Source organism: Coloeus monedula, assembly GCF_965178545.1.
Source record: "Coloeus monedula genome assembly, chromosome: 4".
NCBI lineage: Eukaryota > Metazoa > Chordata > Aves > Passeriformes > Corvidae > Coloeus > Coloeus monedula.
Window position 1 is genome coordinate 73,411,617 of NC_138784.1, and position 15,627 is coordinate 73,427,243.

General features: G+C 51.4%; 1 protein-coding gene across 2 annotated transcripts in view; it reads right to left on the minus strand.

The window, feature by feature from the left end:
• Positions 1–1,017: 1,017 nt before the first annotated feature.
• PODXL (podocalyxin like) overlaps positions 1,018–15,627 on the minus strand; it is a 45,101-nt gene continuing 30,491 nt past the window's right edge. The window contains exons 3-9 of one of the 2 annotated variants that reach the window (XM_082280417.1): positions 15,232–15,386; positions 14,665–14,730; positions 8,308–8,464; positions 7,440–7,501; positions 7,184–7,348; positions 5,806–5,862; positions 1,018–4,592 (exon numbers count right to left, since the gene is read on the minus strand). In XM_082280417.1, coding sequence (XP_082136543.1) covers positions 4,401–4,592; positions 5,806–5,862; positions 7,184–7,348; positions 7,440–7,501; positions 8,308–8,464; positions 14,665–14,730; positions 15,232–15,386 — 854 coding nt within the window. In that variant the 3' untranslated portion in view covers positions 1,018–4,400. Of the gene's footprint in view, positions 4,596–5,805; positions 5,863–7,183; positions 7,349–7,439; positions 7,502–8,307; positions 8,465–14,664; positions 14,731–15,231; positions 15,387–15,627 lie in introns of both variants that reach the window. The other variant, XM_082280416.1, reaches the window with a different exon arrangement.

A 15,627-nucleotide genomic window follows, 5' to 3' on the forward strand; every position in this document is an offset into this window, starting at 1 on the left:
TGTGTGAGCCCCATGCTGTACATAAATGAATGAGTGATATGAGGAATATCTACAAATGTAGTTATGTTGTATGTAATGTACATAAGGAGAGAATGTATTTTGTTCATTTTTTTCTTAATAAAAATGTATATGCTAGCAAGAGTGTTGATTTAAGATCTTTTTGTTCTCACATCGCTTCGGAGAGTGGAAAAATGCCTGTGAAGGTTTTGTAGTGTTGGAGAAATTGTGAAACCAGTGGTGCGTTATGTCTGGCCCTGTTCCTGATGTCACTGATGAGCTCAGTCAGTGTCCCATAAATCCAGCGTGTTCCCAACATTCACAGGAACTTTTACTGGGGAGGAACACGGAGTTAGAACACAGGCTGCTGCAAAACGCTGATTTTTAATATCTGACTTCAACCAAATTCTTTATTTTTTTTTCTTTACATAAGCAGAAGCTTAACGTGGGACAAAATGTTTTATTTTGGGCACTTGAAGGCCAGCTGAGCTGCTGAACTGCCCACGCTGCTGCTGCCCCTCTGCTGCCCTTGGGTGATGCCTCTCCTGCTTTATGGGTGTGAGGTTTGATTGCCTCCTCCACAGCCTGCCCTGAGTGTGAGGAGGGGCTGCAGGCCAGGAGTGAGTTAGGATGAAATGCAGAAATAAGGGTGAAATGCAGAAATAAGGGTGAGCTGCCTTTCCCTCTGTCAGCCTGAAGGCACCAAGAGCTTAAGCAAGTGCTCTGGCTGTGGTGGGGGTGCCCTCACATTGCCCCAGCTGCCCACCCCTCCAAGTCCTCTGGTTTTTAAATTTAATAGGTTTTCCACCACTATAATACTGCTTCTGCATAGGAAAAATACAGGCTCTTCCATGGCTGGCTACCTTGAAGGTCTGGGTTGGTTTTGTTCTAGCTGGTCAGTGTTTTCCCATGGAGCATCTCCAGAGCAGGAAGCTGTGGCCCTGGAGCACCAGCTCTGCCCTGCCCACCCCTCCCCTCACTCATCCAAAGGTACGAGTCTTTTACATAAGAATGTTTATTGACAGAAATACATGATGCTCTCAAAATATATTTGTAGGAAAATGCAAGAATAATCTCTTACAATCCAGTTCCTCAGTAAATTCCAGTGTAAATCAGACTCCTGTCCCCGTGAGAGATGCTGCTACACACAGTATGTAAGAGCTCTACTATATGTGCAAGGCTCAACAGGTAACCACCTGGGCAATTAGTTTTTCCTTCTCCAGTCCCTCACAGACTTCTGTGTGTCTTCTGTAGGCAGCAGTCACAGTATCAACCTCATCAGCTGGGTCACGGCACTGGGAGCGGGAGATAAAATGCTCCTAAAGTATTTACACGTTTCCTCATGAATCTGAAAATAGAAAAGTCTCTTGCAAGGACATCTGAGCTGCTTGCAAAGCTCTCACCAAAAGGTAAGAGCAAGAATCTCTTTGTACAACGTGTGGGATGTTAAAGCTGTTTTGGGGGAGAGAGGAGGAGCGCAGGGAAGGGAGGAGGGGCAGGGAGGAAGGAAATGCCTTGGTAAATATTTATTTTTTTATTTATTATTTTTGGTGTGACAGTTATGGCTACAGTCTACGAAGGGAAGGGTTAAGGCCAAAGATGCTCATTGCTGCATTTCCTACCTGATTTTTTTTTTTCCCCGAAAAAGAATGTTCTCAACATAAAAAAAAAAAAAAAAAAAAAGTACTGTTTTCTTTTCCTGTGGAAATAGTTCTTTTAAATAGGGGAAGGAAAATCTACTATAAAATATTAGTGGTTTAAAAATATGGTGTCTGGAAAAATAAATAAATGTACAATTCCTATTCAAATATAAATCACTGTAAGCACTTGCTGAGCAGGTAATATCTTCACTGGTCTCTGCTCGGAAAGATTTAAGGTTACTTGATCTCAAGCCTCTGTAGGGTTCTCTTGGAAAGTCTTTGGACCTGACTCATTAAAGCACTTTGGCATCTCTTTGCTGGGAAGGGGGAATCTTTAGGCACAAGCTAAAGCCTGACCACCTGGAGATGCCCTGCCAGGGGTGTCCTTGTGGCAACTCCAGCCCCCATGGCCACAGCATCGCTGCCGCCCTGTTTTCACTGTGTTTATTTCTGGGAAGGACAGAAGTGTAAGGTCAGGGACCTGCTGCTCACCTTCCAGGGCAGCTGGGAGGCCAAAATCCTCACCAGAGCAATTGTGGATGCCGAGGCCGCTTCTCTGAGCCTCATGGCCATGTTAGAGAGCTGAACTTGATGCTGCTAGAACAGGGGTAAAGTTGTGGCATAGAGTTAGCTGGGCAAGAGCTGTGTTTTCCTGCTTCATGTCAAAATTTAATCCCCTACCAGGCTGGCCTTTAGCTTTTTCTTTCTTCTTATTTTTTTTTTTTTATTTTTAATAATTTTAAATTTTTTTTAAATTTTATTTTGTTATTTCCCCTCCCCTCCAAAATTACTTCCCCATAGTGCAGTGCACAGGTAAGTGAAGTGTGCAGAATACATTGCTAATGAATAGCAGGAATATTTACATACAAAAATATAAAGGTTTGAACACTTCAGACTCTGCCCTTCGGTGCAGGACAGAAGGGGGAAGAGCCACTTGTATCTTCTGCCAGTGCCTGTCATGGGGCTGAACAAACCACCCCGATCCTCTCTTTCCTGAGTACTCCCAACTCCACCAGGGTTTCTCCAAGCTTCCCATTGCTTGGCTCTGCTTTTCCCCTCATTCAGGGCAGCCATGGGAGCAGATCCCAGTCGGGTTGACTTGGTGGCAGAGCCCAAAGGAAATCTCCCTGTTGTGCCTTGGTTTATGGCAAGCAGGGGAGAAGGGCTGTGTTTGGGCATCGCTCTTATCTGCAGCTCCTCTGGTTTGCAGAGGGATTTGGGACAAGCACCATCCTCAGGTCAGGAGAAGGACTCAGCCAAGTGACCTTCTGGTCCTCATGTGCTGGAGGATGGTTCCCACTGGTCCCTGCCTCTGCCAGGGCTGAGCTGCTTCACCAGAGCAAAGGCATGAAACTCTCCCCAACCTTTCAGAGCCATTTAGGAGCTGTGGTGGGCAGTCAAAATCCAGAAATGGCCTCAGTCCAGCCGTGTCTTTCTTCTTCCCTCTAAAGACTTCAGCAAAGGGAGAGCTGGGTGACAGACCAAGGGCTGCAGGACAAAGCTCAGTCCCAGCTTTGCTGCTGAGCTGGAAGTTGCTTTGCAGGTCTCTGTTGTCTTAGTGGCTTGTGAAGAAGAACCTGAGGGCGTGGACTGAGCTTTTAAACCTCGAGGGGAGGAAACACCAAGGGCTGTACTGGTGGAAAACCCTGAATGCCACCAAGCTCCCTGGCTCCTGTTCTGCTGCTCTTTTACCTCTTCTGCTGCTCAGGCAGGAAAATGTGCCCTCAAAAATCACAAACCATCATGGTGTGTGTGTCCCACAGTCTCGTGGAGGATGGATGAGGGCTGTGAGATGCTGCTGTGTAATTCCTGGAAGGCATTCTATAGGGAAATGCAGCACCAGAGCTGGACTCCTGCACCACAAAACTGCCAACATCATCATACCTGGACTAGAGACCAGGCATCACTCTTGCTCTCCACACCCTTCCTAAGAGGGATGAACTCAAGGAATTCCTCCTTTTCCTCTCCCTCCATCTCATCCTTTCAAAACAAGAAGCTGCTGCACCTCTCTCAGTCTCCAAGTGGGTGCAGGATCTGTTCCACAGCCCCTGGCAGCAGGGCTGAGCATCACTTGGCACTGCTGCATTCCTCCCATCCCGCTGGGTCCCGATGCATCCATTTGCCTATGGCACAACGAGGAGCTCTTGTGCGTTTTAGCTCTGAGGAGAGGATGGAAACCGGATTAAAAAGGAACAGGCTGTTCCAGCTTTTTCCACTCAATACCTGGGTGTCAGGGAGGGCAGGGTGATGACTAAACAGCGTGGGCCAGAGGATTTTTCTAGCTGTAATTGCCAGGTGCTGCTTTGCTGTCAGACGTGCTCCATCTCTCGTCCTATTTACTTCATTTCTCTTGATTTTTGAGTCGCTCCATAGCTGGAGGATGCAGCTGGTGTGGTTGGATGTGGGATGGGAGGAGACCTGCTTGGAGGAGACACCAGCAGCTCTTCAGGAGCAAAGCCACCCTGTTTGCCCATGATCAGGTCTGGTGTGGGAGGTGGATGGGGGATGGAGGATGCTTGGCCAGATGTGGCCACCAAAGTGGCTTGTGTTGATGTGCCCCAGAGGTGTCTTCTCATGTCCTTTCCTCTTCCATCCTGCACCCCATGTGGTGGCACAAGGGGCCATGATTAGTTCATTAAGGGATTTTCTGCCTTTTGGGGGGAATCTTGCCTTATTTTGGAGCTGTGTGTGCATGAGTGTAGGGTTTATTGGGGTTTTTTTTTGGGGGGGGTGGTCGTTTTTCACTTGATCGACTTCTGCATCTTATAAATGCGTGTCCTCTTCTTCCTCCAGGTCCTCCTTCATGAGGGTGTCCAGAGGAACGATCCAGCTGTCCCCCAGCTCACCGTTGAGGTTCACCTTCTTCTCCTGCATTTCAGAGGAGGTCTCCATCACCTCCAGCGTGGGGTTGTCGTGGTAGCCGTTCTCCATGGTCTGCATCTCCTCGGTCAGGCGCTGCTATGAGGAAAGAAAACCATGAACCCCACTGAACAACACCTTGGCCACGCTGTGAGCATCACCTCAGGGCTGTCACCTCCCAGCCAGCTGTGACAGCTGCCCCATATAGATTGATGTAACTACATAGATATTCGTGGTGAGATTGAGGTGGGCTCAGCGAGGGGATAGCATGGAGCTGGCAAGAGGAAGACTCTGCTGATGATGGGAAGGAAGAAAGAGCAGCCAGAGACATGTGGAAAACCTCCAGGAGCAGCTGCCAGCTTCAGTTTGTTCCACCCAGGATGTTGGGAAGAGGCTGAGCATCGCTGCATCCCATCCTGCCTCCCTACCTCAAATCTGCTCTTCCCCTCCCCTTTCTCACCACCCCTGTCTTTGTTTAGTTGCTCTATTATTCTTCTCTTCCTTAACTCAGGGGTAGTCCTACCTGCCAGATCTTGAGCATCATCCCTCCTCATTCTGGAACTCTCTATGACAACCAGGCAGGGAAAGATGCAATCAGGTACTTTGTCACCCTGGTCCTTTGGTGTGATGTGCTTCAGGCTCCGACTCTGCCCTTCATCCCTTGGCAGAACCCTAGCCCATCCTAATTTTGCATCCACTTGGGCTCCTTCATTCCCATCCTTCCCTAGAGGGATTCAGTGGGGAGGTGCAGTCCTTGGTCAGCCTTTTTTTGGGAAGCACAGGGCACTCGGTGGGTCCTTCATGCCTCTCCTTCCCTGGAAGGATTCAGTGGGGAACTGCAGTCCTTGCTCAGCCCTTTTTGGGGAGCCCTGTTAAAATCTGCCTGGATTCACAGCTTGCTCTATTACAATGCTCCTAGTAAATGTCAGGAGACAGGCGTGGGAGGCAATCCATGGAGAAGGAAAGGGATGGAGAAGCAAAACTGCAGGGCTTGGTGCTGGCAGAGGGGCTGCAAAGGCACTGCTGGGCGTCCCCTGTGTCACTTGTGGCAGGGGGGATGTGGGTGGGGATTGTGGGATGCTCGAAAGCAGAGGACACATCTGGGCTCTCCCAAGGGCTGCTTCCCTGTGGGATTGCTGGTCTCCCACCATGGCAAGGCACCCTCCAGCCATGCAGTGAGGGGAAGGGGGCTGTAAAGCTGGGCTTTAGTCCTGTTAAAAGCTCCTGGGCCCTACCAAGCGCCGGAGGTGAGAGCTGGGGGTGTTACGGATGCGGCGCCCGCCCCTCCGATCCCTGTGTTGGAACTCACATTAAAGATCAGGGCCACATGTCCATCATCAAACCCGGGGACATCAGGGTGGATGTTCTGGGTATTTCCAAGATAAAACAACAGGGAGGGAGGTGAGGGGGAGGGAAGGTTGGAGGAAAAAAAAAAAAAAAATAGAAAAAAACTTTCAAGTCATTTTTGGAACCGAAACAGAAGGAGAACAAAAGAAACCACCCAAAAACAAAGCCAGGAAGGAGGAATGCATTTGATTTTCAGAACTACCTTTGGTTTTGCTACTTTGCTCTGTGCCTACTGGGAATTTACCTCGGGAACATCCAGCTGGGACTGGTACCAGTTCCTCTGCACCAGGTTATTTTAGGGACATCGCTAAAAATACCTTATTTCTACCTGTTTTCTGAACAACATGGAGCACGTTGTGCTGTTCTCTGTCCCTGCTGGGATGTTTTTCACCCCAACCAGGGAGGTTTCATCCAAGGGGTGATGAAATCCCATAAGCTCCAGGACGACCACAGCACAGGTCAAATATTTATTGAGGTTTTGCATCTTCCCCTATTTCTTCCCAAAAAAATCAAGCCTGGTAAGTACAAACAAATCTGACATTGGCACTGGTTTGCTCTTCCCTCCCTCCTGTGTTCACCTACCTTGCACTCTAAATATTTAAAGCTGTATTCCTTGTTTTCCCATGGGGCAGATGTTGGGATCACTGAGAAAGGATGAGCTGGTCCAGGGGAAAATGATTTGAAGTAAGAGTGAAGTAGGTTTGCTTCTCCATTGGAAGGGTGGTTTACCCTGATTGTGTAATCTGATTTCGTAATTATTTTCCCTTTCTGTTTCTGTCTGTCCCAGAGCTAAATCCTCAGGAAGAGCAGCTGGGACCAGTGCGAACCTCGGTGCCCCAGGGCTTGGGAATGGCCACTCCTTGCAGGTGGACTAAAATCACCCAGGATTGCTTCCTGAGATAAAACTCACATTATTTTATCTTTCTGTGTTGGTTCTTCCTTAAATCCTGCTGCTCCCACTCTGAAATTTGGCCCTGGCCCAGCTCTTGCAAAGGCTGAGCCCTGCGGTGTCGATGCCCCTCCTGCTGATGCCCTCCTTCTTCCCTGCACACAGGGGGGCTCCCTGGCACCCCTGGGGGTGATTCCGAGCACCCAACTCAGCTCCACTACTCGTAAAAGTATTCAAAAAAAATTTTTGAGGGGCATAGCTGGTTTTTGGAATGGGGTTTTGGATAGAGAAGGCCTTTCTTATCCAAATTACAACCGAGGGTGGTGCCCACTGGGCAAGCCAGGATGTCTCCACCAGCAGAGACAGCAACACTGATGATCCTCATCTCCTGAAGATGCCTCTGGGATGAAAAAAGTCTTGGGATACCTGTCCCACCCCCCTGCCACCTCACCTGGTCCTTCTTTTGGGAGAAGCGCTGGTGGCAGCCGTAGATGGCTGCGATGAGCAGCAGGGACCCGGCCAGGGTGATGATGGTGATGATCAGGGGGGTGCTGAACTCGTCGTTGATGGTCATGTCCTCCACCATTTTGTCAGAGGTGATGTTGACGATGCCAAGCTGCCACAGAAGGGACAGGTCAGGCTCCTGTGCCACCCACCTTTGGGGAACAGCCATGGGGTAGCTGTGCCATGACCAGGGACCCACTCACCTCCTCTAACTTCTCCTTCTTCTCCTTCAGCCCCTTGAAGACTTCTTCAGAGTCCAAGCGAACTGGGGGAAGAAAGAGGCTTCAGTGAGCACAAGGTGTGGAAGGGATGTGCCACCATCCCCTGGAGGATGTGCCACCATCCTCTGGAGGAGGAGGATGGAGATGTGTGGGGATTAACCTAACCCTTGTAGGTGCTCCACAGCCAGACAAGGAGCCGGGATCTCTTCTGGAAGGGGGCAGAGCCCCCAGGCCCCACCATCCATCTCCAGTGGGTGATTTATGAGCAAGCCCAGTGAGGGGCCATACTTGGCTCCTCAAGGATTAGTCCCCAGTGCCTGGGTGCCTTCCCTGAGGATGGATGTGGAGTCTGGGCCACCCATGCAACCCCTGCTCTGATGATGAGTAAGAGCAGGATGGAGCTCAGGCCTTCCTGCCCCTCATGCTAGGGCAGCAGGATGTCTCCATGTCCCCAGCACCCCAGTCCTAAAGCAATAATTGGGCACCCCCAGGCTGAGCTGGGTATTCCAACAGGGCTCTGTCATGGGCAAGAAGCTGCTTTCTGTGGTCTTTGGGGAAGGATTTGAACTGGGCACTTGATTTTAACCATCTGGGAGGGATTTTTCCTCCTGGAGACTGGTTCCTGCCTTGACTCAACATGACAGAGGGATCTGGTGCATTCCTTGGGGCACAAAGCTCGTTTCTGGAATTGTTGTACCTCTCCCAGCCACTGGGATGGGGCAGCCACAGGAACAGAGTCCCTTGGCCAAGCTCTAGTAGACCTGAGGGCTCTGCCAAGCCTCCAGCTCTGGGGTCCCCAGTTCCAGTGCCACCCTGTCCCACTGCAGCAGGAGGGTGGGATCATACTCACGGTGCAGGACCACGCACACGGCCCAGCAGTGGGATTGGGGCTCGCAGGCCGTCAGCGTCACCGTGCACCTGTCCCTGCTGCTGTCGAACGCGTGCTGGGCCGTGGAGCAGAAGCTCTCAAAGAAGGTGGTGTCGTTGCTGGCAGCCTCCCACTCAGCCTGCAGTGACAGCGAGGGTCAGCAATGCTTCCCCACCAGGGACTGCCCAGGAACATCCTGCCCCATCGCCAGGGGTGCAGGATGTCCCATCCTTATAGAATAACCCCTTTAAGACTGGATGTGCCACTCAGTGCCACGGGCTGGTGTCGGGGTCTCCTCCCCCTGCCATGTAGCCCTGGGAGAGGGGCCCTGAGGGGACAGAGCTGGGGTTTCCCTGCCCCTGGTCAGCCTCGTTCCTCATTGGTTGTTTTGTGTTCCCCTGCACGGGCAAGGACCCTCGGTCTGGGGATTGTGAGAGTTCCTGGGCAGAGCCCCGCCCATGCAGCTGGAGAAATAAACATCTCTGAAACATCTATCAAGAATCCGCCCATATATATTTCTTTTCCATGGCCTCCTTGTTTGATACACGTGTTGCAGTATCCCCACTGTAACAAATGGTGGGGAATGCGAGCAGAACGATCCCCGATCCCTACAGCGACTGATTGTGAGTAAATTCTAGAAACTGTGGATTCCTCTTGTTTTTGTTTTGCTGTTCCATCTCTAAACTATGGAGGAACCATGGGAAGACTCTTGGCTCTCACAGCCGCATATGGACATTTATCTTAAAATGATTCTTGAACAACGATTTGTAAATTTTAGCTTGATTCAAGCTCACAAAGAACTGAAACACTTCCTGGCACGGTTGTTTAAGAACTTTTTCCATGTTTCTTGGGATTTAATTCTTACCAAAGACTTTGGAAAGACCGTTTGGACACAGTTAATTTTTGAGTCAAAATATATGCCGATGGAAGAATATTTTCGTGAATATTATTTAATTTCCGAGACTGTTGAGCAATGTCAGCTGTGTCCTGGCTCAGGGAAGCCTGCCTCAGGGACCGTGCGAGTCTGGTTGACAAGGTGGTATTGGGTCATAGGTTGGACTTGATGATCTCAGAGATCGTTTCCAACCACACAGATTCTGTGATCTTCCCTCATCCCTTTGCACTGCCTGCCTGCCGCCAGCCCTCCCAGGGAACAGGAAAAGTTTAAAAGTAGTTTCTTTACAAGAAGCCGAGCTCTTGGCTGCCGTTCCTTACCGGGGCCCTGCACCAGCCTTATCTGTGAGCCGCAGCTTTTGGTGTTCCAGGAATAGCAGGTCCCTGAGGGAAGTGAGGCGGGGGGGCTGGGGAGGCCAGGGGGCCACAGCAGGAGCAGGGCAGGGCTGTGCAGCCCCACAGTTCACCCACAGGCATCTCCAGCCTTTCTACCCTCTGTCCCCACCAACACAGGTCCCTGTCCTGCCTGGAGCTTCCCCACAGCTCTGTAGGGAAGAGCAAGAGACAGTGCCTTGCTTTTGGATAGAATCGCAGAGTGAATCGCAGAGTGGTTCGGGTTAGAAGGGACCCAAAACATCATCCAGTTCCACCCCCTGCCATGGGCAGGGACACCTTCCATAGACCAGGTTGCTCCAAGCCCCATCCAACCTGACCTTGAACACTTCAAGGGATGGGACAGCCACAGCTTCTCTGGGCAAACTGAAGCATCCCTGGAGAGATGGTAGAGGGGTGAATGGAGCCCACACTCCCTCTAAGGTGTTCCTGAAGTTCTTTGCTTGATGCTTCGTAGCATCTGGGAGCTCAGCAAGGTAGAGGGGATCACCCTTCTCCATGCACAGGTCCTGATGTGTGGATGTGGCACTTGGGGACATGAGTTAGTGGTGGATTTGGCAGTGCTGGGTTAATGGTTGGAATTGATGATCTTAGAGGGCTTTTCCAATCTAAATGATTCCATGATTCTGTGCACAGGCCTGGCTCTCACAGGTCCTGTATGAGAGGTGCTGTATATACAGCTCCTGTGTGCACAAGTCCTTCGTGTGCAGGTGCTCCTGTGTGTCAAAGTCCTCAATCCATGCTGAAATGAAGTACGTGGCTGGGAAAGGCTCTGCTCCTGCCTGCTGCATCACCCCAAACCCTCCCCTCCCATCCCAACAGCACCGGTGGCCGGCAGCACCCTGCTTGCTGCACTGCAAGGATGGGAGCTGCCCGGCCCGGGGACGCACCTAATCTCACCCCATCTTATCTAAATATTTGGGAAGCAGCAGTGGAGACAGGATGCACTTGCCAGGGCGGAAGGCCGGCCCCGGGTACAGTTCCAGGGCGAGCTCAGCATCGTGAGGCCACTGTCCCTTGCCTGTCCTTTCGCTTTGCACCGGGAGAATTTCCCCGGGGCCCCTCTGTGGGGTTGTACCGTCCCTGGGAAAAGAGCTGGGTGGGGAGTCTGCCTCCAGCCCGGTGCCGGGACAGCCCGAGGGCAGCATTCCCTGGAAAGCTGGTTCCCAGCTGGACAGAGGCTGTAGCCTGGTGATGGCGGTGGTTTTATCACGTCTGGACGCTGGGTTGTGCTCCTACGCTTGGAATGTTATCAGTCCCTGGCTGTGCAGCAGTTGCTGCTTGGCAGAGGCAGGGAAAGCCTCTGCTGTCCCCCTGCATCCTCCTTCCCCAGGCTTTGCCGCAGCTCTGCCTTCCCCAGCCCTCAGTAACCTGTTTGTCCCTCTGCCATCCCATGGGGGGGAAAAAAAGACCCTGTTTTTGGGTGGGCAGGGAAATGGGATGCGAGGCTAAAACCTCGCTGAGACCGCTTCACTGGCAGCTGGTGAGCAGTGCCTAAAGCCCTTCAGAGGGTGCGCTGGAGGGACTGGCCCTTTCCAGGGCTGGAGAGGGGCAGGGTGAGGCCGCTGGGCAGGCAGGGATGCCCCTGGCAGCTCCCCCTCCGCCGCCAGAGCCGCTCGCATTCCTTGGCCGGAGTTGACAGGCGCTGCCGAGCAGCTCGGATCCGGTTCCCACACTGGCGGGGACCTAAAATCAACATCCCCGAATGAGGTAACAGCACTTGAGTCAACAACCACCCCTGCCAGCTGCACGGGGTGATGGGGGACCACGACCCTGCTCGGTGAGGGAGTCCCTCTGCCTGCTCCAGGGACTGTCCTGTGTCCCCAGAGCCGTGGGTGGCACACAGCAATTCCAGTGGGCTCGAGTGCTCCTGCTGTGGCTTTTGCACCTCCCACTGCAGCAGGTTCTGGTGCTCCCCAGTATCCACTGACTCAGCTCCTTGGGCACATTTGTGTCCAGGTGGGGGACACGATGGAGGAGGAACCCTGGGAGAGGGACGTGGGGTTGTGTGGCTCAACCACAGCTCAGGCTACACCAACCACCTCTGCCATCATCACTTCTTGCTTCACCTAACTCATTTTAGGGTTGGGATGAGGAGCAGAGCATCCGTCCGTCCATCCATCCATCCATCCATCCATCCATCCATCCATCCATCCATCCATCCATCCATCCCTTCCAAGGCAGGAGCAACCCAACTGAAAATATATTTGTGATCCAGACCTTGGGAGAAGTCATCCTATGGAACGTGAGGCATTGAGCTAATAAGACTTACTGAAAAAACTCATTAAGATCCTGCTGTAAGCAAAGAAAGGAGAAGTAGAAGGTGGGGGAACATGGACCAAACTGTTCAGCACTGCTTAAAGCATCATCTGAAGAGGAAGGATCCGGGGAACCAACCAGCCTGTGAAATACCTGCAGTCCACAAAGTGGTACCAACTGTGTATTTGGCTTTTTTGGGGGATTTATGGCTTGAATTCCTTTTTTTTTTCTGAAGAAAGTGAGGTGTGGTGGGGTGAAATGTCTGCAGTTCCTGGGTTCAGTCCCAACAGTTGCTGGTGTCCCCCTGTTGTTGGTGCTGCCCCACCAGCCCAGCTGTGCACAGGCTGTGTGGCTCTGCAGTGTCCTCTCCCCTGCCCTGTGGGATTCAGACATGTCCCCCATCACTGGTTCCCCACGTTGCCCTTGATGCTTCCCTGGTTTCTTGCTGGATCTGAATTTTGAGTACAATGCCACCCCGACTCTGGCTTGTTCTCGGAGCAGGATTGGAGCTGTTTCTGGAACACTTCTCCTTATAGCACACACTTTCCTGTTTTCCCACGGGCTGTGAAACGCAAAGGATTTTTTCACTTTGCTGTCAGGATTTGGCTACAGACGTGTTTACCGGGCCTACAAAGCAGGGAAACCAGATAGTGCCATTTCTCTGTTATCTGCTCAGCTTGGGAGGCACAAAATGGGCTGCAATTCTCAGGAATATGAGTGGAAAGTTAAGGGCGAGCGTGTGGGAGGTGCTTTGGCAGCCGAGGAGGGCGATGGGATGGGAGGATGCACCCTTGCAGCCCTGCAGCCTTTCTGTGGCTGTTTTGGGGCGTAATTGGCATTTTGTGCTAACAATGCTCTGGCTCGTTGTTACACCCAGAGGAATCAAAGGGAAACAGGGTGGGAGACTCCCTGGCTCGCCAGCTCCAACGCTCCACGGGCCCGGAGAGGGCACAGGGGAATGGTGGATGATGCCAAGATGTGGTGTCTGCCCATCCCTCAGCTCGCTGGTGCTTCCCAGCCTCACCATCCCTGCTTCCAAAAAGCCTCCCAGCACAGCTCCATGGGAAGGACAGCTCCAGACAGAGCATCCCAGTGCTCAGGAGGAGGGGGGAAGCTTTAAACACCAGCATGCTCCTAAGTACTTTTAGTCTCCAAAATTGGATTTCGTCCAATCTGATTGAATCTTTTTATATATTCAATACAAAATTCAATGAGAAGCTTTCCCAGCATGATCCTGCAACTGTGTCCAGACATTACATGGGGAAAGGAATGGTCTCAGGAGAGACTGTCCTGCTGGGGCTTCATGGAAATAAGGTCCCTCCTTGGAATCATCCTCAGCATTAAGGGCAGCATCACTATGGACATCACCACTTCGGCAGGCGTGTGGGCAAGGAGCACTCACACCCAGCAGCAGCCAGAGTCAGAAGGTGACAACAGGCAGCAGGCAGGTGCTTTCCCTCCTCCAGGAGAACAGTGGGTGATGTTGGGAGGTCCAAGCCCTTTCCAGGGCTGCCAGGCAGGGCCATTTCCCAGGGACAGGGAATTTCAAGAGCTGCTGTGCTGACAGTGTGTCTGAAGGGGTTTTGTGAACACGATGTGGCTTCACTTCCCTTCCAACTCAGCTGATTCTGTTCACTTAGGACAGGACAGGGAGTGACAGGACAAAGGGGAATGGTTTTAAATTAAGAGGAGAGATTTAGATTAGATATTAGGAAGAAATTCTTTACTGTGAAGGTGGTGAGACACTGGAGCAGCTTGTCCAAAGGAGCTGTGGCTGCCCCATCCCTGGAAGTGTCCAAGGCCAGGCAGGACAGAGCTTGGAGCAACCTGGTCTAGTGGAAGGTGTCCCTGCCCATGGCACAGGCTGTGAGAAGGTCCCCGAAGTGCCAATTTTCCATTGCTTACACTGCCAGAAACCAGAGCATTATCATGCCAAAACCCACCCCTGAGCCCTGCCCACAATCACTCTGTCAGGACCTCGCCAGCCATTTACTGGTGTCTCTTCCCCTTTATCACCAACTTAAAACTTCTTCCTATTTGGAACTTATCAGTATAGTGCATCTTCACTACTGCAGGAAGCTCACAGCTTCCACAAGAACCATTCTGAATGTGGATATCCCTCAGGAACACCAGCAGACAGTGCCCACCCACCAGAAGGGGTCTTGGTGTGTGGTCCTGGGTTGGGCTTGCCTGTCCCCAGACTTTCCACCACATTGTACTTCTCCTTGGTCTTGTAGAGGGTCTGAAACAAGTGAAATGGAGTTTTTTCCTCTCACTTTAGGGTTCTGTGAGAGCACTGAGGAGCACAGTGAGTCTCAAACTCTGGGCTCCTGTCCTCCCCAGTTGCTCTGCAGTTGGATGCCACCCTACCCCAGTGTGAGGTACAAGATCTCACAAAGTACACAATAACTGTGGAAGAACCCCTCATTTTTTTCTTGAGTTTTGGCACAAAATTCCAGCCCCTCAATTTAGGCAAAAAGCTTTCCTGCTAGCTTTTGTATAGGGAAAGATTTACCTTTTAAAATTTTCCATTTATCTTTCTGTAAGAGCTGGGTGGGCTCAGCTGAGACTTCTACTTGAAGAAGACCACACCAGCCTCTTCTCCTCCTGCCACATCCCCCACTGGTGACACTGCTGAGCCTGGGTTTGCATTCACCATTTTACAGTGGTTGCATCTTTGATGAAATTTCCTCATTTCTGAGCATTTTCTCACATGCTCAGAGCACCAGAGGTTAAAAGCTGAACATCCAACAGCTGCTAATCCTCCATGGCAGTCAACAAGGTGGTACTTACACAGGTTCTGGGTTCCTTCAGATAAATGGTGGGCCCGGTATGTTGCACCCTGTCTTTACAGATGAGCTGGAAAGGCAGAAGGAAAGCAATTCTCAGTGATGCACAAAGATTGGAAGGACAGCTGGTCACCAATCCAGCAGTCCATCATTTGTTTCCTGGGAAAAGAGCCTGACCCCCACCTGGCTGCACCCTCCTGTCAGGGAGTTGTGGAGAGGGAGAAGATCTCCCCTGAGCCTCCTTTTTTCCAGGCTGAGCCCCCCCAGATCCTTCAGCTGCTCCTGGTGCTCCAGACCCCTCCCCTGGACACGCTCCCCTTCACCTCCATCCCCATTGTCTCTTCTCTGGAAAACTACAGGAGAAAGGGATGGGAGTAAATGACCTCTTAAGGTCCTGTCCAACCCAAACAGTTCTGTGATTCTGCAACCTGGAATTACTTTCCTGGCAGATCTCTCTCTCTCTCTCTGACACAGAAACAGTGAGAAGAGCCTCAGGCTCCACGTGCACGTGGGATGGCAGCTAAATTAGCCCCACTGCCAAGTGCCCTCCTTGGCATTCTGGTGCTGTTACCTTGTTTGAGAAAGAAATGTTGGGGTGCTGGTGGCCAGGACTGCAGCTGTCTGTCTGTTCCCTCAGGGCTGGGGCCGATGTCTGGGCACTGGCAGGGCTCTGGGAGGCACTGGTGGGTTTGGCTGATGCAGATCCAGCATCGTGGGTACTCTGGTCTGGCTCCCCAATATGCACCAAAAAACAAGCAGAGAGACACTGACACAGTATAGAGGATACAGCTGGCACAGCTCTGTTAGGGATCAGCTCAAAATCAGTTTTTAGCTCTAGCCCTGCATCAAAGCTCATTGTGTCAAGGGCTGGAGAGTCTTTAAGTTGTTTCTTTAATTTTTTTTTTTTAATGAACTTTGATATGGAAAGAATATTATTACTGATTTTATTTTCTGCTGCTGAAACCCA